Source organism: Limanda limanda, chromosome 1, assembly GCF_963576545.1.
Source record: "Limanda limanda chromosome 1, fLimLim1.1, whole genome shotgun sequence".
In the NCBI taxonomy this organism is placed as follows: Eukaryota; Metazoa; Chordata; class Actinopteri; order Pleuronectiformes; family Pleuronectidae; genus Limanda; species Limanda limanda.
The window spans coordinates 24,617,225-24,643,772 of NC_083636.1; the positions used below are offsets into that span (position 1 = coordinate 24,617,225).

Sequence of the window (26,548 nt, forward strand, 5' to 3'; positions counted from 1 at the left end):
CATTTTTGGGCATGTATTCTGTATTCTGTAACGGAATACGTTTTGAAAGTATCCTTCCCAACACTGACAACAGCATGTGTGAGTGGACACATAAGGTGTGTGCACACCCATGTGCTGATATTCACATGGGATTGACTGAGTGTGAATCACATGCTTCTCTCTTGTGGCTACACACCCCTGCGGATGCTTCGCCTCAGCTTCCCACAGAAGGCGTCGATGCGAGGCAGCTCTCCGCTGATGTCCTCCCCTGCGGCTGCGCTCAGCTCTGGGAAGCTGGGGCTGGGACCACGGCTGAGGTCCAGTGGGGCCTTGGTGGAGGTGGGGGGCGGCGACGACAACCCAGAGGTCAGGGGGAAGCTGGGAGAGCGTGTGGAGGTGGGAGGAGGGGAGGAAAAGCCGGAAGGGGGCCGGGTGGAGCTCGGAGGAGGAGAGGAGATGGAGGGGCTGTGACTGGAGGTGGGGGAGCTGGCTGCAGAGGACGAGGGGGTAGGAGACAAGTCCAGGGCTCCCACTTTCGCACCGATCTGGGAGTTGAGGGACAGCTTGCGGCAGTGGACGGGGGAGGAGGTGCGAGAGGGGATGCAGAGGGGAGGGGGAGAGGAGAACTTGCGGCAGAGCCTCGGGGATTTGTTGTTCAAGTTGTCCGCTCCCCACGTGCTTTGGTTGGTCGCGAAGAACAGCTCCAGAGACCTGAGGGACAGAGAAAGAGCTGATAGTTGTCACTACGTCTTTCACAAAAGTTGGTACAAGTCAGTCACCGGTCCTGCTCGTGGTGTTTACTTGGTCTGGTCCAATGCAAGCTGCGTGATCTTCAGACTGTAGTCAGGACAGAGGGACATGATGGACAGACGATCACATGAATGTTGCTCGATCCTGAGACAGTGACAGGATGAGGAGGAGGAGGAGGAGGAGGAGGAGGAGGAGGAGGAGGAGGAGGAGGAGGAGGAGGAGGAGGAGGTGTATGGCAGGGTGACAGATGAAGAAAGGAGGAGTAGAAAATATTGAAATGGAAAGATGGAGTGAACGAGATAAGATGTATTGTGGGCTGCCATGCATGAGTCTGTTCAATGAGAGGAGGGGGGATGACAATGGATAAATGTGACATTAACAGAATCAGTGGTCTGTCCTACCTGACAGGTATGGAGGTAAAGGGCTTCCTGTAAATGACGGCCAGCTTGTCGATGACCACGGCAGCCGTGGTGAAGATCCTGTAAGTGTGAAGGAAGGTGTTGAGGAAATCTATGGAGAGGAAGCGCAGGTCTGTCAGTCGTTCCAGCAGACGCTCCACGCTGGCGTATCGGATCTGTGGAACCTTGCAGGAGTTGAGAGTCTTGCTGAAGCAGATGTCAATGTCGTCTTTATGCAGGCGAGCGTCAGACCTTGAGGAGACAAATACCACGGTCGTTACTGTTCTCCATGTTGAGTTAAAAGCTAAGGATGTTCTACTCTTTTCTCCTTTTTAACAGATCCCACGTTCGTCCTTCTCTCACAGGCATTCAGCTTGAAGCCTATTGATAGCAAATCATGTTTAAAAACAAAAATCTAATCACAAATCTATAGTTACATGTGTCTTTGTCTTCTGGTGTGTTCGTCACCTCTGCCATTGAGGTTGCGTTTTCGTCTGTTTGTGTGTTTGCTATTTAACAGGATTACGCTAAACTACTGCGCAGTGATTTCCTGCTCAGCAGCTACTCACTGTAGTTTTGAGCAAACGCTACTCATGTGGAAACAGTGCCGTGATTAGGACTATTTTCAGCAGTGGATTAATCCACATTTTGTGCTGTGGTGAGTATTTGTGGAAACAAAGGAGCTCTATGGCCCAGAGGGCAAAGTTACATCAGGCTTTAGTACAGAGAGAGTGGTGGGATACATTAATCATAGCTGTATGAAAAATACTGACAGACAATTGAATTATTGATTATTTAAGTTAATGGAAGTAATGTATGATGTTGAACCTGTATTCATGTATATTTTTAATAAAAGATATGGGTTTTTTAAAAATAAATAAATTAAAAAAAATGTTGTTTGTGTGTTGCAACATTTCATTCAGAATTCAGTTACAATAAGTCTAATCTGTATCACACAGTAAGGACAAAATACTTTCAGGAAAACAAAACCTGATTACAAGACAGAAATATAGAGATTATCGTATGCAATCATCTCCACTGTTACAGTTTGAAAATCTTCCTCTATATTAAAATATCCGAAAATCCTCTTTTCTTACTTGATCATGTGCGGCACAGAAACCTTGGAGTTCTCCTCAAACACACTGGTCATCAAGCCGTTACATCGGATATTATCAATGCACTGAGACAGAGAGCAGAGAAACACGAGACTCAGTCAGTTCTCTTGAATCCCACATCTGGGATCAGAAGTCTGGGTTACTTGACTTCTTCTCATCAATTTAAAATCCAGTTGCCTTGTGTACTGCTGATCCACCAGCTTCGAGACACATAATCTCATCGTACCTGGCTGATGTCGCTGGTCCACGCAGCCTTTTCTTGGCGAGACGGAGCCAGGAGGACAACAGAGAAGCACTGACCGTCAGGAGGTTCCACCACAACTTTAAACTCCAGATGGTTGAAGCCCTGACCTGCTGCGTTGTCTACAAAGTGAACACACAGGCCCACAGTTCAGTCAACTGACAACTGGGAATAAACGTCAGGCTCAGGTAGGATTTGGAATACAGCTACTCACAGTCCTCATCACTGGCTTCCAGTTCTTCAATGAGAGTACACTCGATCAGAGACAACGTTCCTCCTTGCTGTTGGTGATGGGAAAAAAGGAACAGATTTATTTTATAGTGATGAGATTCTGTGATTTAGACATATCAATAAAATGTTGAGAACTTTACTTTACTGAATGATCGTACATCATAACAGCCGCCAATTAATCTTTCTGTCAGTCGACTAATCTTTGCAACTTATTCGATAAAAAATGGTTTCAACTGGTATAAGAAAAATATGTTATGTATGTCTGTAAGATGGTAGCATAAGAATAAAAAAAATGTATGTGGCATCTTTTTGCATTACATCTTTTGGCATCTTTTTGCATCACTGCATTACATGTCAATGATCACGTAGCAACCACGTGTTTCTGAAATACTGACTAAACTCAATTCATACTGGATTTTTTTAGGCCTATACCGATACTAATATAAATAATATATTTATAATATGATAATAATGAATGGACAAATTTGTACTTTGTAACAAAGACAATATTTTATGTGGGGTCCTCAAAATATATTTTAATATATATCATTAAAAATATATAATGTAAAAATATATAAAATCTTAGCTATAATAAATACTAATTAATGATTGAAGTAGTGTTGAAGAAAAGCAGTAATATGAACATCAATTGCATCTACTAATGTTAGCGTGATGCTACAGGAAAACCTCCAAAACTGTTAAAAGAACGACCTCCGATCAAAAATTAATTTCTGTAAGTATTGCATGTAACATCATTATGTGTATGGACTCCGATTTCATGTATATTTGAATGTGTCTGTGAGAAGTTTAAATTGGCTGGAGGATGCATCTGACTCTTCTAGGTGAGATTGAAGTTAGATGTGTGTGTGTGCAGTGAGACACGCATTCATTTGACTTTACAATCAATTCCTATTAGGCTATGAAAATTAGCAACAGGTGTTGAAGAAAAGCGAAACAGACATTTCAAATTTACATAAATGAAACAAAAATCTGCGGAACTCATTGGGACGGTTATTTCCAGGGTAGCGGAATAAACATCTGTGGACAGGTGAGGCCGACCTTGAGCAAGTGGAGCTTTCCTCCAGATGTTCGGTTGCAGATGAGGAAGTGCTTGGTAAACAGAAAGCACTGCCTCTCTCCCTCCTTCCTCAGCGAGAGGGAGCCCAGGCGCACTTTGCTGAGCATGCCGCGCTCACTGCTGGACGGCAACTGGATGAGAGAGCCTGGCCCCAGAGAGAGAGTGAGTTAAAAGAGATGGAGAATGGTAATAAATGATTTGGTGGTGTCAGAGAGAGAGAGAGAGAGAGAGTCACAGGATAGGAGGCTCACCTTGTCTGACGAAGGTCTGGCTTGTGTCTAACAGGATGTCACAGCCCTCTACAATCATCCTCTCTATCGCCAGATTCTTCCTGATGTTCTCTGTGTCGCTCACTTCATCGTGCATCATCCTGACAGCACCACCAATCATCATCATCATCATCATCATCATCATCATCAATATATCCCATATCTACGGAAAGTGCACACACTTACTTTGACAGCTCCTCCAGTTTGGATTTGGCAAACTCCAGGCTCTTGCGCTCCACGTGCTCATGAGGTGTGTGTGCCAGCAGCTCATGGAGAGTGATGATGTACCGTGGAATCTAATATGTCGAACAAAACACATTATCATACACAGACGTGCACAAATAAACGCACAAATCATCCAACCTAATTCACGTTAGCTCACCAGTGATGTCTTTTCAACACTAGCCTTTTTTAACAAGACTCTTAAGTAGGACACAAGTATATTTTCCGTCGACCACTGTTACAATTGTTAGGGTTCATTGAGATAAACAGTAGGCGACTCTAATTCTCCACTCAGGTGCTATTACAGCACTGTAGAAGAAGTTTTGTCATAATGTTGTTCAGACTTATTGAGAATGTGTGTCCTTTGTTCACTGAAGAAGCTTTTGTTGTTATAGTAGCTCATGGAGGTCTACATTGACAATGTCGGAGGTAAACAGTGAGCTCTACCTGGAACATGGGGTAAGTGAGGAAGGTCTCCAGCATGCGGCCCTCGCAGGCAGCGTTGGACTCGTACTGTTTCAGCAGCTTGTCAAAGTCTCTGTTCTGCTTACAGTTTGCCAACACCTGCAGACTGTACTGGTGGTTACGCACAAACTCCTGGTAAATGTTCAGCATGGGCAGCAGGATGTCAAACAGGTCGGCTGCGTGTGAAACAGAAAAGACAACACTCAAAGTTCTGAGTGATGTTTCCCACAGCATGCAAAAAGTTTTTAGACTGATTTCCCTCCTTCCACAAGGCGTTTGGTCTCAGTTCATGCGAGTGTGACGTTTCATTTAACCCTTAGCCTGTGATGCACTTCTCTGCTTCTATTTACATTTAAACCACGGGCTGTTCCTGCTGCTCTCGCTCCTCTCATCTCTCTGCCAACAAGCGAAATGCATGATGGTATATATTACTGGGTTTTTGGTGACTCAAACACTTCCAACACACTTCCATTGGCATAGTGGTGAGTTTTCACCCCTTTAATGTCCTACCATTTGGATGCAGTTGCTAGAGTCTGCAGTGGGAACTTATTCAAAATTTCAAGTTAGCCAACTTAGTTAGCCTACAACACAGAATCTGCATACAGCTTTACTTACATACATAAAAAAAGAGATAACAATGAAAATACAAAGAGTGTTTCCTGAATGAACGAGTGATAAAAATGTGCCAGACGTTCAGAAAACCCTTTGGATGGAAAGTGTGCAGGACCACTGGATTTATGCCTGAGCTAAAACACATCCCTGTGCAAGATGGCAGCAATATGAGGGAGTTACTTTCATCACAAACAGGAAGTTTGTTAAATTACTTTTAATATGTTTTAACATAAACAGTCTTCTACTGTCTTCGAAATATGTAATACCACTGAATAGCATATTAAAGCTGTAAGGTTGAAAATACTTAAAACTTAAAGACAAGTTATTTTCCCACGATTCCTGGGATGGAGTGTTCCTTCTGCCAGGTGCAGGAAAAATATTCTCTATTGTTTATACTGCATTGACACTAGAAGTCAGTTGTTGCCTGGAAGGCAGGAGATCAATCTAAAATCGTTTTGCACTGATGTAACGCACAAGCAAATTGTAATTAATGGGCTAAAACACACCACCTATATAAACAGACCTAACTGTAAGTTCCATGAAACTACTTACCCAAAACTAGCGTGGGCCAGTTGGCAATCCGTGCATTTAGACCTTGGTGGAAGATTTCATGCAGAAACATGATGGTCTCACTAGAGAAAGAGAAACAGTCTTCTATCACTCTGCGTATGATACTGTTTGGTCTCAACCTGAAAGTTAATATACTTGACTGGTAAACAAAATAAAAAGAAGATGGGTGCACCTGTTGAGAAAGATGGTGCTGACGTTGTCATGACTGATGGGAGGTTTCTTGGAGCTGGCAGCCATGCGGAGTGGCCTGAGGAAGCAGTTCACCAGGATGGACAGCTGGTGGACGTACTCTGTCTCTGCCTCCACCATGTTGAAGACAATCTGGTTCCTCTTCCTCATGCTCTCGGCGTGAGGGGAGCAGATGTAGTCCTGGACAATGATCTTCCACTTTCTCCGGCACAACCAGCCACGCATGAAACTTTGCACCTGCACAGCCACAGAACAACAAGGTGTCTCTCACTGTCCTTGATTCTCTACTTGTTAATGTGCGATTATCAACTACTTTACCTTTTTGATCTTTTTAATATCGGGGTCTTCCTCCTCTTGGTTGGTCTGGGAAGGCCGAATCCTTTCCTTGGTTTTGTTCAACACTACAATCTGGCACAACAGTCTTCATGTGAATTTACCGGCACAAGGGATCAAATATTCATGACAGCACTTTAGAGGTTCAAAACAACAAATATCTCATTGCATGATAAGGAAGTAATGGTGCCCTGCTGTGCTTTCATTTAAGAGAAACATGTGCTCTAAACTCAAGTGTTTTCCCATCATGCCAGATGCATTTGCATGCACTCCGTCTGAGAGTGCGTCTAAGTGCACCTGCACATGCACATGTGCACGGCAGTAGGTGGATTCATGTACGCATGCGCACGCAGATGCGGATGCGGTCATGCATACCTCAGCTTTAAGCCTCTCTATCTCAGTATCCTGGTCCTCCAGCTGAGTGCGAAGCTGATTGGCTGAGATCTTCTCAGTGTCCATGATCTGGACCAGGTGGATGTACTTCTGCATGAGAATCTCACGCTCAATGATGATGTCAGAATAACTGAAGGTGACATGGGGAAATGAGAAAAAGAAAGGCACAGCGATTCAAGACATGTGGGTGAAGCATTCAGTATAATGTAACATGCTCGACTAAACTGAGAAGACAGGGTAGTTACCATCTGGACAGGAGTACAAAAACAGTGTATGTGCACAAAGGAACATGCCGTCTTGCAAAAACAAGTCGGGCGGTTTGAGGTGCATGATGTTTTCTACTGAATTTCAAGATAAAAATAGGAAACAGCCCCAGAGAGGAAAGTGGAGAGAAATGGAGGTCGAGTGGCGAGATCAAGTCTGTGTGATGTAATCAGTGTAGCAATACAGCACCAGTGTGACCTAAATGTGAACCGCTGCGAGCAGAACACATCCATGTGTACACAAACACACAAACACACACATGCACACACACGTACACAAACATACACATACACCGCATTTGTGTCAAAACCACAAAAAGCAGAACGAATAGTTTGAGTCTCCAGCGAGTTACTTAACAACCAAACAAGTATAAAAATGTGTGTATGTTTAATATGTAGGACACAAGAATGAAAGTAGCAGCCCCCAAAAACATGAAGCCACAGTCACAGCTGTTGCCAGCACAGAGGCCTAAAAAAACATTTTGTGTATAATTATTGATCATTTAAACTCTTGAGCCTTGAATGTGACAAGTGTCTCAGAGTAGTCTGAGTAGTTTGAGATTCACTGGAGTAATCTCAATCTGCTTTAGAATCTTATCATGTTATTTTTAATATAAAGTCTGCAAAGCAAATATGGCTCACAAATGTAGTGCTGTTGAATACTGAGAAGTATCGCAGTGAAAGTTCTGCACTGCCAGGTAAACAGAATCTACCTGGCCTGCTGGATGCACTCCACCCACTCATTGCAGTCCAACTCTTCCTCTGTCCGCAGCTCCAAAGGTTTCTGTCCATCGTGGCCGAAGATGACCAGGAAGTAGTGCTGCATGAGACAAAATATGGACAATAGTCAGGGGTGAATTACATTTTATACGGCGCCTCTTTAAAAAGACTGCTTTGCTCTTTCTCTTGTATTTCTGTACTACCATCTCAACATGAAGCCTTATGTCTGTTAAGTGTTATACGAGACGGACATTGTTGCATTAAATAATCAGACTTTCCTTGTGTTAATGTTCCTGATGCTTGGTGACTTGTTTTTGGCAGGTGGACTGAAGCCAATGGGTTTCATAAGGGCCTGTGCAGCAGCTGTGCAGCACTGACAATGACAGCAGCTTTACCGACTGGGATGCCACTTCCAGTGCTTAATGTCCAGTTTGTGGGAAATAAAGCACTTCTGTGGTCAGTGGTGGAAGAAATGCTGATATTCTCTACTTAAACGTTTGCCACAGCTCAATATAAAAATATTCTATTACAGTACATGTAAAAAAAAACTGCATTCCATATTGTACTAAAGAAAAGTCCTCAACTGTTGTCAGCAAAAAGTAAAAGCACTCAAAATGTCCATAACGGTTCTATTATTACATGACTGATGCATTAATGTGATGTATGTTGATTTTTACTGTCGAAGTTAGTGGAGCAGGTCTATACGCAGTTAATCTACAGTGATGCACATTTTATGTTGAAAATCATATTGTGGAACCAAAGGAACATCTAGCTCATCAGTCTGTGAGTAATTGACCTTATTATCTGTCTTTTATTTCCCCACGTTTGTGATATTTTCATTACCTGTATATTTATGATTTTACATAAACTGACCACATGCTCTGAGGTCAACCCTGACTTAAAAAAATATATTATTCAGACAAATAACTGGTCCAGTCAGTCTTTAAGATCCTTTCTTTGTCAGTTTGACATAACGAGTTGTAAAAGAAATTGCAATGGCAAAAAGAAAATAATTAATCAATACAATAATCGCTAGAGGAAAACAGTATCTCAACCCTGTTCTGATCTCCATTTTTTTGCATGAGCCAAACCTAGCAGCACTAGAACTCAGACAGAAAAATAACTACCTTAACAGAACTGGTGATGACTGAGAGATTATGCTGACAGTTATTATTTTGAAATTATATCAATGCAAAGCTTGGGAAAACCCAAAACACAGTTGGTGACTTTTTATGTATCAAACAATGAAGTAGATGAAACACACACTACTTCATATAGAATGTTTTATGAATCAGTCGTACATTTTTAATGCACTTTACATCTCAGACACTCAGTAAAGCCACATCTGTCGCTTTCATCTCATCAACATCTGCATCATCGACATTAACCCCAAACTCCTCTTGATGCGACAATGCACAATGCACAGCACCTGAAGTAATGAAGCCACGGCCCGAGTGTCCCATGGGTGGGAATGTTTATTTAAAAACTTTACTGACAATACAAACAGTACAGGCCTGGTTTTGTTCTGAACGTCTTCAACAGACTGAACACACCACTGACATTAAAACAGTCTGCGGACATCCCAGCAGTGTAAATGATGATGCAATAATTTACTGTTGAATGTATTTACCTTAGGAAACTGTAATTACATAGTCAAAAGTGTTGGACTCAACAAAGAGATTTGTTATTATTATCTGTCTTTTATTTCCCCACGTTTGTGATATTTTCATTACTTATATATTTATGATCAATGAACCTTTCCACACAGCACCAGCAAGGATCTGTCTGAGGATGTAATTATATTTCACATCATGTCGTATGTATGTTGTACGTACACGTGTGGAAAATATGCGTAAGATGTGAAGCTCCAGTTTTTTTACAAACAATGGTAAAACTTTGTGGAGGTTCTTGGGGGAAACATTTATATGATTCCAAGACTTTCCATTTTCTATACCTGCTTATCCCTGTTTGGGGTTTATTTTAATCAGTGTATACATTATTTGGAAAGTACATGTGTGTTTATGTAAACCTGAACATGCAGACTTTGGATTTCCATGTGTTTATGCATGAACGCATTCCAAAGGCGGTGGCAAAACACAATGTTTCATGTAATTGTGTTTTCAAGCGATTTCAGGAGAACTGTGTATTGTTTATTTCATAAAACATTAACTATGACTGCTGCATGACATACAATGTAAAACATTGTGTTTGGAGGCTACAGTCTATTTCAAAATGATAGATATAAGTTTTTAATGTAGTGTACGTATGACACCATTACCCTTTAGAAAAATATTTATGACTCTGTACATTAAGCCACATATTTGAAATAATTTAGAGCTAATCTAATGCTAATGGGAATAAGGTATAACATCAACAGAAACTAAAGAGATACATAAACAACTGAGATTGTTATTATCATCATTGCTATAGAAATAAGCCAAACATATTTTATGTGTGTGTGAAGTGAAGTGAGGTCATAGAAAACTGTGAGAAAGGCATGAAAACCTCTAGTCTAATCTGTCCGCTGTGTGTGTGTGAGGGAGTCTCAGAACTAATATAATGAAGTGATTCATGAAGCCAGAGGTTTGAAAACCTGTTATCTGTCCGCTATGCCAGACTCCCTTTTTAAGGAGTATGAAACATTCTGAGGTTGAGAAGCAGGAGAAGAACTATGTGTTATGTTTGTGTGTTTACGCTATGTGTATCTGACTACACGTTAAAGTGTGTGTATGTGTGTGAACAGTGCTGTATTGTCAACATTAACTATGTAAACAGCTGTTAATGTTAACATTAGCTAGGAAGCCAAAACCCACATGAAGCAGCTTTAAGAAATAACAGTGTATATAATGTACTAGAGCTGCAATGACTGGTCTATTAATTGATCAACAGTGAAAATAACTATTTTGAAAGTAAAAAGTAATACATTTGCCATTAAAGCTTCTTAGATATGAAGATTTGATACTTTTCTGTGTCATATATAATAGTTCAGTGAATACATTTGGGTTTGAACAAAGAAAACTACATCTGTAGACAACACCTTGGACATAGATGGAAAAAAATCGAGATATTAATGTCATAATAATGTAATAATAATGTGATAATAATCAAATAATAATCATTTAAGTTGCAGCATTAATCTCACACATTTGACATCTTGTCTAATTATCTAAATAAGTCTAATTATGAATTAAGAGAGGAAGAAATTATATAACAATGCTAGAAACATATTTGAAAAAAACTGAGCAGACCCAGTCCACTGCAGTGCAGACTGACAAGTACGGAGGATAAACATTAATCTAAATATTACATTTACTTAAAAGGTGTGTGGGTGGGGTGGGGGGGGGGGGTGCAGATGACACACATACAATGTAAATATGCCTCTTTTTAAAAGTTGCCAGAAAGTTTGCACAGGAGAACTGTCTGCGTCCATCTCTCTGTCAAAACCAAAATCGTCACAGTGACATTAGGACCTTACTGCATATGTTTTTTTCAAATGATATTATAACATCTGACGACTCACTTTGCTGTGACACTGCCACATGGAGAAATCTAGGCCTGTATAGTAATGATGTAACGATAAGCGGGTAAGAGAGACTTCCTAGCGTGTGCCAGCTATGGACAAGAGAGAAGCTTAAGGGCTTGTTTGTGCTTGTGTGTGTGTGTGTGTGTGTGTGTGTGTGTGTGTGTGTGTGTGTGTGTGTGTGTGTGTGTGCAGTGGGGGGAAGGGAGGGAGGGTTTACATAACCATCAAGGCTTGTACAGCTCCTTGCATTGCTAATGCGGCTTCCCCAGCCACAAGCCTGATTTAAGCTAGAGGATAACATAACAATGAGAGGGAGACAGACAGAGGGAGCTTTAAGCCTTGCCCTGTCCTGCACAAGGCATCACTATGTCCAGTCTCATAAATCAGTTCATTTGTCTGCTGGCACAGACCAGCTCTCACTGGGGAAGACTCAGCATCACACACAATGTCAAATGACCTGCAGGACGACGGTACTGTGTTTGAATTACTCGCTTCACCTCCTCTTCACGTAAAGAGAGCACAGAGGACAAGAGCTGATGTCCTGGGATGGAACTCTCTCAGACGACATGGACTCGCTCAGTTGTACAACTGATAAAATAAGCAACAAATATATGTTTAACCACACTGAGGTTCTACATATGTTTCTTGGCTTTATTTTTAACTCTTGAGCTGGCACTAATTTTCTCAAAATTTAAATTGTCATTTAGTTTCCATCTCTCTGTTTTTGATGTGCATTTTAATGTGGGTTTTAAACTCAGACGTAAGGCTAAATATCCAAAAAGAAAAACTTTTGTGTTTGGCTGAAATCAGGAAATATGAATTTTGTTTCAATTTGCAACAAATGTGTTAATTTGAGCCATGTTCACGTCGTAATGTTTGCTGTAGTTCTGTAACTTCACTTGCTGCAAATGATGCTGTTGCTAATCTAAAGGGAAGAAAATATGAAGATTGTTGATTATTGTAGATTATTTGAATAGTTAGATATTTTTTTTTAACTATTATGTTTTGTCTTTTGTAACACTTATGGCTACATATGCTGTTTGTAATTGTTTTTTGATTTATGGACATCATCATTTGGTCCCAACACCTACAGCCACTTCCTTCAGGCAGCTTGGACAAAAGTAAAACTGATGAGTTGTTTTATAGACTGTACACATGCATTGCACAAAGAGAAAGACGGATTCATTCCAGTATACAAGGTGGTCTAGAAATAGCACAGGTACCAGCAGTGTGTATTATTTTGTATGTGTGAAGTGCAGTTGTGTTGACTTGGTATTCAGACAGTGACTGCAGGCAAAAGGACCAGCAAGGATGCTATTCTTAGTCCAGTGCAGCAGCTTCCCGGAGCACAGCCACATGTTAGATACAAACTCACAAACACAGTCACATGTTCAGTCAATAATAATTCCTGCCTCGACCTTCATACATTCTTCCTCTGGTTTTACATGTGTTAAATGCAACACAACTCATTCTCATTTCTCTACCGTGAGAGCAAAGCACCGAAACACATGCATACGACCACATATAACTGAAAAACTGTTGTTTCTGCTTTGTATTATCAATCTTAAATCTGATAACCACCACCAGTCTTCCTCATCTTCATCACTGACTGTTTCTACTGTTTCTACATTAACTAACACTTTCAAATGTCTCCTTTTACTTCACATCTCTGTGTTTCTACCAAGTGCAACTTGCTGAATGTGTCACAGGACATAAACCACTTCAACTAATCAACCGTCATCACCATGGAAACACATCAGTCAGGTGGTGCATGGGTGAGCAGAATAAAGCGATGAGCAGAGGGAAAAATCACCACATTTGATCTGGCCCTTTAAAACAAATATACCTGCTGAGAAGATTCAGTTATTTTGAATCAACAACAATCAGATGAGTGTGTGTAAAATGAAAGTTGCATTGAAAAATTACATAGTGAGGAATTGACAGTTTAGCTTCAGCCTGTCTGATTCCACAGTTTCTCCCTTCTCTCCTAGCAGTACTCAAGGTCAGGTTATAGATAAAGGGCCAACAAGCAGTACATTGTAGTGTCTACACTCATGGACTTTCATATCTTATTCAGATGCCCCAGACAGAGAGGAACCAAATCTTTTCTGAATAACATGAGTATCTAATAGGATGTGAACACCTACATGTAACAAAGAGAGTGACAGCAATTTTAGCCATTCATGGATGTGCTGTTAGAATGATGGTGACGCAAGAAGAGGAAGATACATGGGGATGCTGTGGGAGACATCTTCAGACTTGGGGGTGACAATTACTCATGTTACTCTGTTAGTGTTTGTATATTGTTGCACCTTCTGGTCTCCTTGATGCATCAAGTCTACATTAAAATATTCTGCATAAGACATCAGCTGCTGCCTGAGCTCTCATTTCACCAGCTTCCAGAAAACTTCCATAACCCCCCATAGTTTATTTTATCATCTTTAGTATCTTTTTTTTGTTTTTACTGAAAGAAAACCTGTGATGGTTTTGTCATCTGACTGTAATCTGTTTATTTCGCCGCTTTATGAAGAGTGTTATCAGTTTATTTATTACCTCCTTGGGTTTCATGTTTATCCCTGTGTTTATGTTTGTATATGAGTTGTTTCTGTGTCTCATGTTTTCCCACTCCCTCTGTTCTGTTTCCTGTTTTCTTTTGTAATTTGTGCTACTTGTGTTTTCTTTCTTCACTTTCTGTCTTTGTGATTGTCTGCACCAGTCCTCATGTGTTCCACCTGTGTTCAATTGCCCCTGCCTTCCCAGTGTATATAAGTCTCTGTGCTTCCTCTTGTTGGTTCGAGTCGTTAAATGCCTCGTCTCCTGTGCCTGTCATCCTCTGCTTCATATCCGTCTCTAGTAAGTTCCTGGTGTTTTCCCCTGTGTGCTCTTGGTTTTTGCCGTTTCAACTTTTTGAGATCTCTCGGTTTGTTGTTTTCTCTGTTGGACAATTTCCAATTAAAAGGACACTTTTTGGTTAAAACTCTGCCTCTGCATCTTGGGTCCACTTGCTTAACAACCATACCCTGACAAAACCACTGCACATTACTGTGGCCAAAGGGTAGAGCGGTCCTCCAACCAGAAGGTTGGCGGCTCAATCCCTGTCTTCCCCATTCCACAAATGCCGAAGTGTCCTTGGGCAAGATACCGAATCCCCAAAAATTGCCCCATCACATAGAGAAAACTGCTGCACATAGATGCACTGTATGAATGAGTGTATGAATGGGTGAATGGCAAAAACTGTTAGCGCTTTGAGTGGTCATCAAGACTAGGAAAGCTCTATATAAATAAAGGGCATTTACCGATATTTGACACCAAACAGGAGAAAGACTAAACCAGTGACTAGCTGGGGAACGAAGTGGATCATTCAGAAGACAGTTCAGGAAGAATGTGAATTGTTTTCACAGCAGTGTGAAAGCAAGAGTCAATATTAATTATTGCATGGCCTGAAACCGGACTTTGATGCATATGTTGTTCTCTGTCAGCTGGATGTTTAAACAGGTATCTGTTTGCTAACAAATATTAAAACATGTTTCACAAGCTGTTCTGTGGCTCACCTGTGTTAAGTCAATAACTGCTTGTTAAAGTGTGACATTTACACAACTTACAGACACACGAGTCGTCTTATTGGGAACTCATATTCAAATCGGTGACTAAATAAGTACTGAAAATATTACATAACCGTGTTACTGTGAAGTTTAACCTTGCAGAAAAGTGTCTGAGAAGATTCTTAGAAAAAAATTGCTGAATCAAGAGAACCTGGACTTAGAGTGGATACTTGAAGACGTGTGGTAACCCAGGTGTTTAACATCTGAGGGGTCATTGTCAAGGTCACCAATGTCATGTTTTAAAACATGTACATGGTTGTCAATGAAGCAGCGTCCCTGTTGTCTATAACTATGATCAAAGACGGAAATACAAAACTAATGAGGTATTGTTTTGGTTTTGAAGTTACTTCCTTTTGGGAGAATGAGCTCACTGAGCATGCTCCCAGCGTTCTTCTCTTGATGGATTGTAGATGTAGACTTTATCCCCACCTACTGGCCTGGCATGCTTGTTTTAGCGTTAATAGAAATTTTTGTATTCTCGTCTGAACGGAGATATTTAGTAAAGAATGTCATGTGGACGGAGATTTTTGAAAGAGGGGGATGTACATGTAGATATTTGTACACCAATATGTGTAGTAGTGCAGACAAGGCTTAAGTGTGCTGCTGGCTTGGCAAAAAACACCGAACTGTGGTGATTTTTTAAGTTTTTGGGAGTTTCTCACATACTCCAGAGTGTTTCTTTTCCTGACTACCAGCAGTGTCGCCGTTCCGCGTGTAACCTTTTTTCACAAAAGTCCAGTTATTGTATTCACAGGCTTTTAAGGCATCACTCAGTTGTTTGCAATGCTCTTGGACCTGGACATTTGTAGGCACATATCAACCTGTTGCGGAAGGGTCTGATGACTCCTAGCTCATGTTCCAGCAAGTAATGAGGGTCAAAGAGTCTGCAGACATCCTATCATGGGGACTTGATGTTCTATCCACAGAGTTGACGAGTTCTACAGCTTGCACTTCCTTGGTTTCAGTGTCGATATAATTTTTTGTTAAATTTTACTTAATATAGCACGTTTCTCCGACAAAAGACACAAAGCGCTTCACATAAATTAAATAACATCAAATAGTAGTATACAAAATACATGTATGCAGTAAAAACACATGGATTCCAATTGTGGATTAAAGTGTTTGTGGCTTCAATGACCTGTAATCCCTGGTCAGACGGCCTCAGTGACCTACTTGGGTATGGATGGAGCAGGTCAGCATTATAAGCAGCAGTCTGATCATGCAGTGCTCTATATGTGAAAACAAATATCTTAAGAATAATTCTGAATGGGACAGTAAGCCAGTGTAAGGATGATAAGATGAGTGTGACGTGAAAAAGACCTGTGGGACCTGGACAGGCCAGCAGAAGGGATCCAGACCACTTGAACACAATGTATTTAGACAGGGTAAAAGTGAATTTTCAGTAGTCTGAATAGAAGTTATTCGCCCAGAAAGATTCCATCTTGTGCAGATCTAAACAACAATTTAGCGGCAGTGGCAGTGACTTTACCATCAACATCACTGCCATATCATCACACTGGAATAGCGAGATTTAACAATGTCAATGTTAACAATGTCAGCAAAGTGAAGTTAAATTCATTCCTTTTCTAGGCTGCACAACAGAGTTTTTGTTTACTGAAACAACCGGAGAGTTACAGACTGGTGAAGAAAAACAATAATCTCAGGCCTGATCTTCAATGAGATCAGCTTTTAGTCTGGTTCGCCATGTTTCCAGGTCATTAGACAGTAATCACACCAGGGAAGTCTGCTGTAACTTCACATTTCAGCCAGTTACCTCCATTTTAGACTAATCCAATTCAGGGTACCAACATTGTGCTCACCAGGTCACACTGCCTGTCCAGGTAGTTCCTGTCACAACACCACAGAAATGTCTGTGTAAGTAATGACCTGTGCATTACTATGACAAATGTGTGTGATTCACAGCCCATATTAACAAATAAGACATTCAAATAACCAGTGCAGTGGTGATGATGTACTTCTTACATAAAATATTACAATGCAAAAGAAACATTGTGTCTTTTCTCAAGGTCTACAAATCCTTCCTAAAATTCAACTCCATGTTTTTCACAATTCTACAACCAGAAGTACTTATATGAAATTCAATGTTGGTGTAGTACTCCAGTCATTGTGTGATCTTCAATCTCAACTACACAACACATTCCATTTCTACCATTAAGTCCATTATACCTGAGCAAGTTGATGACTAGTATCTTCAATCTCCCTAATCACATTGATAACTCCAAAGATAGTTTAATAGTGATAACAAATTTATGTTTCAAAAAAATGCTACAGCCAAAACCTGCTTACATTTTTTCAAAACTTGTATAGTCTAGCTTAGCGTGTAGCACGTGTATCGTTGCCTCACATCTCTCCCTTCACACCCTTGGTGAGATGAACCCTGAGTTTGAAAACCTCAGCCATATTGTATTAAAATAGCCGCCATGTTTTTACCAATTTCAAAACTACAAGCAAAGTCCAATGACCCACAAATTTTCATCTAATCAGGTGTCATTTTATATGCCCTGCGTTAAACGTCTGACCCAAACAAAAGTACATTTAGCAACACAAAGGATCATGCCAATAAAACTCCCCTGGATTTAATTAAACACTTAAATATTCAAATGATATATAACTGATCCAAAACTATGCCATACTTCAAAAAGAAATGACTTGAAATTTAGATTAGATGTGACTTACTGAAATGTAGATTTGGGAGGATGTACTACTCAAGATGCACCGAATTTGTGAACCTTGAAGTGGAACATTCTTTATGTTAAAATGATTTGGTTAATATTTGCTGCCATGACCAGTTTTTGAAGTTTTGCAAAAGTGATGGTGCACATAAAATGGTCAAATCTAATTTAAGAACATGAGCTGTTTTGTCATGACATGCTCTGACAGTAACAAAGAACATAAGGGCATATTTAGCATATTGAGATCAACCTACTGATCAGAGTCATGTTAATTAACCAGATTATCATGACCAGACTCAGTCATGGAGACAAGAGACTGTTGCTACCATCAGTCCGACTTTAATGTTGCTCCATTGAAGCTCAGCCTTAGATCTAACCTGTAGAAAATAACCACAGAGTAGCCTCATTAGGTTGAGATCAAACAACCACTGTTTGTGTCATGAACCTTGTTACCTTTAGCCTGGCTGTTCCATGTGCTTTCTCTCAGCTGCACAGTGACAGACCACTCCTTCTTCATACATCAAGAACCACGTCACTGATGTACAAACCACTAATTATGATTATTACCTCTGCCAACGACATTATATTAAGAAGATTAAGATTAAGAAGTCTTTTTATTAGTGGGGACTTTCCATTGTTGCATGTTTGTCTGTGAACAGGATTATTCAGAAACTGCTTTACCTATTTCCATGAAATTTAGTGGAAGGGTAGTGCATGAGCCAAGGAAGAACCCATTACATTTTGGAGCAGTTTAGATAATGAGGTGGATCCTGGAATTATCTTTCACTTTCTGCAAGTGAGTGTGTAAGCTTTGGTAGACACATGTACTTGACAAAACGCCCATCTAGTTTGAACTGTGGAGGAAGTTACTACTTTGTTTACTTACTTTAAAAGTGTCACATGGAAGTGCAGGCAAAATACTAATTCAAGCATTTGAGTAACAATTGCCAATTTCAGCTTCTAAATAATCAGCTTCTGGAATAATGTGTTCGTAGCGGTAACTGAGTATCTTTGGGGTTTGAATTGTCGATTTGACGAAGAAGTGTTGATGTCAACTCCAGCTCTCGAAAAGAGTGATGGTATTTTTCATCGCTCTCTGACCTAATGGACAGATAAATAAGGGAAGTAATTTACAGCTTAGCTGATAAAAACAAGTATCATGAGGTGCAGTATTTAGGGGATAATTGGTTGGAGAAATCCCACAACTTGTGAACCTCCCTTTCACTCTGGGAAAGAAACTTTTCAACACTATATGAAGTTTTTTAGCACAATAAACCAAAAAGGTTAATTTAAAGTCAGATTATACGATAATGAAAATAATCATTACTGACCACGTCATTCATCATATTCCTTCTATAAAACAAACAAAACTTTAAGTTGTGCTCTATTTAGATAGAGCCTTGATTAAGGTTTCTATTAACACCAGTGTTTGATTACTATTTGAGGTCCGCTGTGAAAAAGGTGTAACGGCATCTGTTTCTGATATCAACTTATTTTTTACAGTTGAATGTGATTTGACTCTACTAAAGCTTCATTCACCTTCTTTCCTTGAAGCTACAGTCATTTCTCAAAGATTTTCTTTAGAAAACAGTTACTTTTATTGGCAAACTATATTTCTCTTGTTTTAAGACAGTTCGTACAACTGAAAGAGAGACAGAGGTGACTCGAGAGCATGCAAGGATGAATCAGTTGTATAATTGCTGATAACTAAATAAAGGAAAGGTACAAGACCTCACCTCTAAAAATCCATGGCACACTCTCTATATCTGGTATTATGGTGAAAAGGGCTGGAAAGCACAGCCCCCAAATGTAATTATCGGTTATTTCTTTAAACCTCTAGAGGACGGCATCCATAAACAGTTCTGTTCAAATGTGAATAACAGATTGTAGAGTATCACCTATCTGCATGCAAAACCTGTGTTTTCAACAGGTATCACACAACACAACATGCTAGAGTGATGTCTAGTATATGACGAAACTCTACTTCATTGATTTGAATATAATAACCACTTTGCATTTATGTTAATGTGAAAAGCTAGCTGTTAGCTGCTTAGTATTAAAATACTTTAGAAAGGACCCAGGTGTTGGTCTCGGGGGAAATACAAAGGCAACACACTAATGCAGACTCTGTCCACGATACAGTGATTCTTGTGAATGTGAAAAGATCAACTGATTTCCTCTGTTTCTTCTCCACTGACAACACCTGCATCTATTAAAGATCCTGAGTTGCTTTTATTCTTTGATCCTCTGAACATTTGATTTACTCATTTGTTGCAGGGGCTTAATAAAAGTTTTTTTGCATAGCGCATTAAGTCTTTCTATTGTCTTGATTTCAGTTATACACTATATGCATTGGGGTAACAAGAAAAATCACATGAGGATCATAGGGATCACTATACAACAGGTCCAGTAAACTCTGTCTATGCATGAATGTGGTGAGCTAACAGCAGAACAAGGGGTAGGAAGAGAAGGTGGCAACAGGAGATGGGTGGATTGGTTTTGTGCTGGTTTCAAATAACAGTGAATCATGTAATTATGTTATTAGCAGCACCAGCAAATAATAATAATAAGATCTGGATACATTTCACAAGGACAAGAATAATATAAAAGTGCTGGGTGATATCAGAGATGTGAAGTGTTTAAAATCAACCTGAGCTTCCAACTTGAGCCACAGCCATCATCAGGTCGGCTCAGTAGATTCCCCCCCCACTAAAGCATGTCTGCTCATTTTGCCCCATCAACGCAGCATGTGAAGTCCCGACTGGGTCAGAATGTCACGGGCAGCATGTATCCAACAAGGCGTGACAAATTACCTGAGTAATGATCAGATTAGATTTGACTCATGTAATCCAGCTCTTATCTAAAAAAAATAAATAATTGAAACAAACTGCATCTGAACAGAACCATGGAGTCACATGAGTGGAAGGAAATTAGGTTTTTCACCCTCAGAGAACACAAGCTTATTTAATACGAATCTGCATTCTGGCAGCTGCTGATGGGAAGAGACACATCTTTATAAACAGCAGCAGCAATAACACAAATATGGGTCATTTAAAATTAGCATTATGATTCTATAGCTCTTGCAGAACAACTATTTCCATTAGCACGAAATCTGTTTACAATGAAGTTATCACTAGTTCCAGGCTCTTGATGCCAAGCTCATCACGTTAATTTCCACACAAGCAGACGACAGAGAAGCAACTCATCTTCTTCTGTAAAACATGAACGTTTAGAAGGTGAAGTTTCTCAGCAAAGTGAAACAAAGTCAGTGCTCATTCACTTGTAGTTGCAAATAAATACGTTTTTTTTCTTCTAGTAAGAACTTCAAACGTTTCCAAAACACATTAACAAAATCAAATACTGAACATCCTCTTCTGCTAAAAAAGTCACTTTTAGGATCAGGATGAAACTATTAAGAGAGCTGTCTGTTCATTTTCTTTCAATGGACTAATCAATAGGTCGACTCAATGTTTAAGTTCTACATTAATTTACGTCACATAAAGGCAGAGGGGAGGACCGAAAGGACAAAAACATGCAGGAGGATGAACGGTGAATATTTTGGTTAAATAATCACTGGACTGAAAGTTACTTGGTGGTATTAATAAATATTTCTTGATCTTCATTGAAAGATGTAACCTAGGGGTCTAACTTGCGATGTCATTTTAGAGACCTGATTAATTCATTCATTCATTAAGAAAATAAACTGCAGACCAATGACAATAAAATAAATCATGAGTTGCAGCCCTACATGAGATCGTTTTGTCACACATACAGAAAACGGAACATAAATACCCAAATATCAAATTGTAGATTGATACAATAGTAAAGTTATTTCACTTAATTTCAGTGGGAAACAATAGACCTTTAACTGCACTTTTGGTTGTTTTTTCTGTTTGTTTCCGGGAACCAAAAAAGTATTAAACTAGTTTTTTTGCAGATAAAAATGTTATATTCAAACTTATGAACTCTTTGGGTTCAGCTCATAAATCTGGTTCATTTCAGACCTTGGCTAAGATTCTCATATCTTTACTAAAAACTTCCAAACTTATTTTTGAAGCCAATGAATTGTTGCCAACCTGTGTATACATTTATACATGTGTGTTGTCTGTTAGATGTTTATGTGAAGGATTGGGTGGTGAGGGTAAGAGTTTGGTAAATAGTTGAGGTGAGAGTAAAGAAATCAATGTAAGTCCATATAATGTCCTCAGTTGGCAGTGTGTGTGTATATTTACAGATATCTTCATGAAGACCAGTTTCAGCCTACAATATGCAGAGTGAGGACCGTTTGTGTCCCCACTTTCAGACCAACTTTGTGTTTGAGGGTTAAGACTTGGTGTAAGGGTTAGAATTAGGCTAACTCTAAGGTGGATAGGGTAAGACATTTCATTTGATGGTTAAGGTTAGGGTAAGGTGCTAGAGAATGGATAATCGACATCATTCTCAATGAGTGCCCTCCCTGAGATAGATGTACAAAGAGGGAGAGGCGGTGGACTAGTGGCAGAAACTTGGACTACTGGCAGAAAAAGGTCTCAGGTTCGATGCTGGTTCGACTCCACGGAGTTTCAACAAAAACTTACCTGGATAGAATAACAACATAAAGACGAACCTCACTGTAAACCCGAATGCTCAACTTAATCAACTGGATTAAGTAGTGGAAACTTAAAATCTGTTTAAAAGTTGTACTTACTTAAACATATTGAGTACTAAAACGATAGTCTCATTTTAGTGTATGTGTAACTGATAATTTTTGATTTACATGAACTCTTTTTGTAGATTGTGTAAGCACTACTTAAAATTTTAAATGTGCAGAGACTCATATATCTACAGTTTCCAAGATACATTTTTTACTCCAAGTGTAAGCTGAGATCTATGATCTCTCTAGCTTTAAAAAAAAATGTTTGAGGATCATATTGATTATTTTTGCAATTTCTGTTAAAACAGGCTCAATGTACAAGCTTACATGCACACAAAGAAATACTGTTTTGCAGCTGTATCTATTCAATGCATAATTTCCACCTAAATATCTATTCAAATATACAGCATCTGTTCAATACACAATATATAGCTTCTCCGTTCCACAATATGTTCTGCAGAGGAGCTGCTACTGCATGGTGGTAAATACAAAAATGTGTGCATCAATCAGTGCGTAATCCCTCAATGTTTTTTCATTTTTTTAGTGCAATGGCAGCTGAAGCTCCAGAAATGATCCTCCGCGTCATCCAGTGAAACAGCTCTTGGACCTGTGGCCTGCTCTTCGCATGCAGTCTGAGGTAATATGGATTGATTTTTTCACCTGTTCTGCTTTGCCAATAATGTCTTAATCTTAATATGTTCCATTTGGTGGCAAATTATTCTATGTGTTGTTTTGCATTATAATCAACTATTCATCATTACTGTGCTGTGTGTACTGCCCCTTTTCCTCTTCTAAATTGTAGGTGTTTGCAGAATTCCAGCGGATAACCAACCAGAACCTGCCTAACACATTCTACGCCGAACTTGATCGCCACACTCCTCGTTTGATGGCTTTATTCCGACAAAAGGCTTCTAGAACTGGAAAGAAAGCAGATGCTTTGGCTGAAATTTTCAAAATCCATGATGAACAGGTGATTATATAGATCCCAAATTAACTCTTTAAGTTATGCCGGTAATAGGTTCCATGATCAACATTTTTTCACAACATTCATTTTAATCTCCATAGGTATTACATGATATCCACTCAAGGCGTACGACTGTCCTCCATGCCCTTCCTGTGTATCTGCGTGAAGATACCTCCGGATTTTTCCAAACATGTGTGGTAAGTCTTATTATATAAATATCAGGCCCATTGTATATTAACCATTCATATTTAAATTTTTGTTTATATATATTTATAAAACAACACATTTGTCAAAATTTGTATTGACATGCCAAAGGGTTTTGCTTGCCACACCCTTATTGCCCATGGTGTTTCAGTGGATGTAATTAGTATATGATCTCTCTGTCTCAAATTCTTTCAGGATGGTTTGGATGAGCCAGATATTGGGGATGCGTCAGTTGCTCTCCTTACAACCATCAGCGACAATTCAATGAGTCGAGTTCACTACCAACCAGAGAAAATCTCAGTTGTCCTAGAGGGTGATGTGGTGGCCACCCTCCCAAGACTCGCTGATGCCTTTCTGGTAATGTTCGGCCTTACCTATGCACTACATCTCAGCTATCCCAAAGGACTGACCAACACCTTCGAATTCACTCAGAAAATTTTACTTGGTCTGGAAGAATGTAAATTGTCACCCAGACTGCAGTCTTTGAAGAATGACTTGATGGGACATGTGTAGAACTGGAAGATCTGAAAAGAAATAATGGAATCATCTGGCTCATTTAGTTAAGAGCCTGATCCATAACATAATAATGTTACTGTCTGTGTTAACTGTTGTTCAGCTGTTAATGTTCAAATTGCTGCTCTATAAGTTGTCAAGCACTTGTTGCTACCTCACTGGTTTGCATCCAGATGGCACAGCGTGTGCATATGCAATTTTTGTGTTTACTTTAATTGTTAATTCTTCGTTTTGATATTGAAATATTTTTGTCCCAGTCTGTGATGAAAATGCAGAGCATGAACGAAAACATGCTGACGCCTTCTTGGTTACTTTTGGCCTCATCTATGCACCCCACATTTCAGATATTCCAAAGAATTGACCAAGACATTTGAGTTCACTCTGACTCTGGAGTCTCACTGTTAAGAGCCACAACATGATAAGTTAATTGTCTGTGTTGATTGTACTGTTCTACTGTTGATGTTCAAATTGCTGCTGTACTCTAGGCTTTCAGCCACCTTGCACAAATTACACACTGCCTTTGTAATTTTATATTTTAAAGTGAAACATTGCCATTTTTAGGTTGATGTTGACGCAGTATTTATGGTTAATGTTATCCATTCAAGCAATAATTTCCTCAGTGCTGTTATATTGTTCAAGAAAAAAGGAAACGTTAGGTCTTTCGACCACAGAGCTATGTAGGCTATGCTCATGTCGACGACATCACTGATACAGGAACAACAGATTTAGCAGTTAGGGCGATATGGCACACACTGAGGAATTTATTGGCTATGTTTACCATCACCACTGATTGGAAATGCAGTGGCAATGTTTCCGTTTAACATTGTTGTGAAATGGGTTGTATTAAGAGTTATGGTAGATTTAAACCTAAAGTATGTTCCACATTGCCTTTGCACATGTTGATAGTTTCAGAGATATGAAGAGCTGCTGCCTTACATGTAAACTAAAAGGTTTACAAAAATGGCTCCAATTGTGCCTTTGTAATTGTTGTTTTTATGTAAATGGGTCTTGTTTAGTTTTAAATATTCATTTTGTTGCAGTCTTTGCAAGACAACCTGTGAATAGAAAAAAGCCAAACTTTGATGTTTGATATTTTACAAGTTGGTAGTACTAGTAGTTTTTTGATTTTCGCAATGTCAATTGTTTTGATTTGTACTAAATGGAAACATTGGAAAATAAACTAATAAACATTGAGTTTATTGAACACAAAAATACTTGGGTGTCTATACTTTAAACTATTCAGTTCCATTAACTTATTGCAATGAGCAATACAAATTTATATTTTTGAGTTAATGTTACTGAAAACATTTGAGTTTGCTTATGGGTATTTTTAAGTTACTGTTACTAAAAACATTTGAGTTTGCTTATGGTTATTTTTAAGTAACTGTTACTGAAAATATTTGATTTAGCTTAATCAGTAATTTTGTTTAACTGTAATCAAAAAGTATGTGTACCTTCAACTTCAAATATTCAAGCTCCCATTAACTCAAACTTTTGAGTTTATGAACTCAAAAAAATTGTGGCAATTGATTGCCTCAATTTTTTTGAGTACTGCTTACTTATTCGGGCTTTCAGTGCTGGATCTGTACATGGCTGCCCACTGCTCTGCTCTGTGTGTCTGTCCAAAGATCACACCAGATGGGATAAATGCAGAGGACTAATTTCCCCATTGCATGAGTGTGTTTGTGCATGTTTGTGCATGTGTGTGGGATAAATAAAGTGTATCTATCTTTCTTCTTCTTCTTCAAACGTGTGTGTCTACTTTAAGTACATTTTGCACACAATAACTTCTTATTTAACTTGAGGGGGGGGATGCAGGACGTGTACTTGTACTACATGCTGTGCACGTCTAGAACTTGAACTTGGGTGAGGCGGGACGCACCTGCTGTTTCTCCAGGGGCTCTCTGCTGATGGCGGAGACCTTGGGGGCCGGTGCTCGCTCGCAGGTGCATCCCTCCAGCAGGTAGATACCGGAAGGTCTGGCGCTCTGCTCGTTCTCGAAGTAGAAGAGCACGTTCTGGTACAGGGCGAAGAACTTCTCGGTCCAGCGGCTGTTCTCCGTGGTCTTCTTGCTCAGGAAGCCGCGCCTGGAGCCCTCTTTACGCGCGACCACCGACAGATACAGAGCGTGGCCCTCGTTGTAGCGCACGCTCTTCTGCATTGTGCGTCCCCACCCCGGGGTTGTGTTCTTATCTCGGTGGCAACTTCACACAGTCACATCGCATCCCGTCCCCAGGTGTGCTCTCACTGGCCGGCTCCGCAGCGGAGGGATACCAGAGAGAAAGCGCTGTGCGGGCAGATGTAATCCAGGTTTACCATGGCAGAAGGAGAAGTTGGGAGTGTCACGTCCCTCTCATCACATTTGGGCACTTTCACTGAATCCAGCGCACTTCACTGCGGGCTGCGGAACTTGGATGCGGAGTTGTCTCTGCAAAATGAGATCAGATGAACCAGGGAGAGGAGAACGCGTCTCCAAGCGACGGCACCGCGACACCCAAATAGACGGAGGGAGCAGACGGTGCAAACAGAATCGCGGCGGAGATCAGCGCTAATCGGCTTTGACTTAAAGAGACAGGTCGCTGCAGACC

At 40.0% G+C, this 26,548-nt stretch overlaps 1 protein-coding gene across 1 annotated transcript in view; it reads right to left on the minus strand.

The window, feature by feature from the left end:
• Positions 1-26,121, minus strand: part of rasgrf2a (Ras protein-specific guanine nucleotide-releasing factor 2a) — a 39,853-nt gene extending 13,732 nt beyond the window's left edge. The window contains exons 1-16 of the mRNA XM_061074083.1: positions 25,843-26,121; positions 7,822-7,928; positions 6,828-6,975; positions 6,438-6,527; positions 6,103-6,356; positions 5,913-5,992; positions 4,731-4,924; positions 4,248-4,357; positions 4,044-4,162; positions 3,774-3,937; positions 2,698-2,764; positions 2,469-2,605; positions 2,225-2,307; positions 1,131-1,379; positions 781-873; positions 176-690 (exon numbers count right to left, since the gene is read on the minus strand). Coding sequence (XP_060930066.1) covers positions 176-690; positions 781-873; positions 1,131-1,379; positions 2,225-2,307; positions 2,469-2,605; positions 2,698-2,764; positions 3,774-3,937; positions 4,044-4,162; positions 4,248-4,357; positions 4,731-4,924; positions 5,913-5,992; positions 6,103-6,356; positions 6,438-6,527; positions 6,828-6,975; positions 7,822-7,928; positions 25,843-26,121 — 2,689 coding nt within the window. The remainder of the gene's footprint in view (positions 1-175; positions 691-780; positions 874-1,130; positions 1,380-2,224; positions 2,308-2,468; positions 2,606-2,697; positions 2,765-3,773; positions 3,938-4,043; positions 4,163-4,247; positions 4,358-4,730; positions 4,925-5,912; positions 5,993-6,102; positions 6,357-6,437; positions 6,528-6,827; positions 6,976-7,821; positions 7,929-25,842) is intronic.
• Positions 26,122-26,548: the final 427 nt, after the last annotated feature.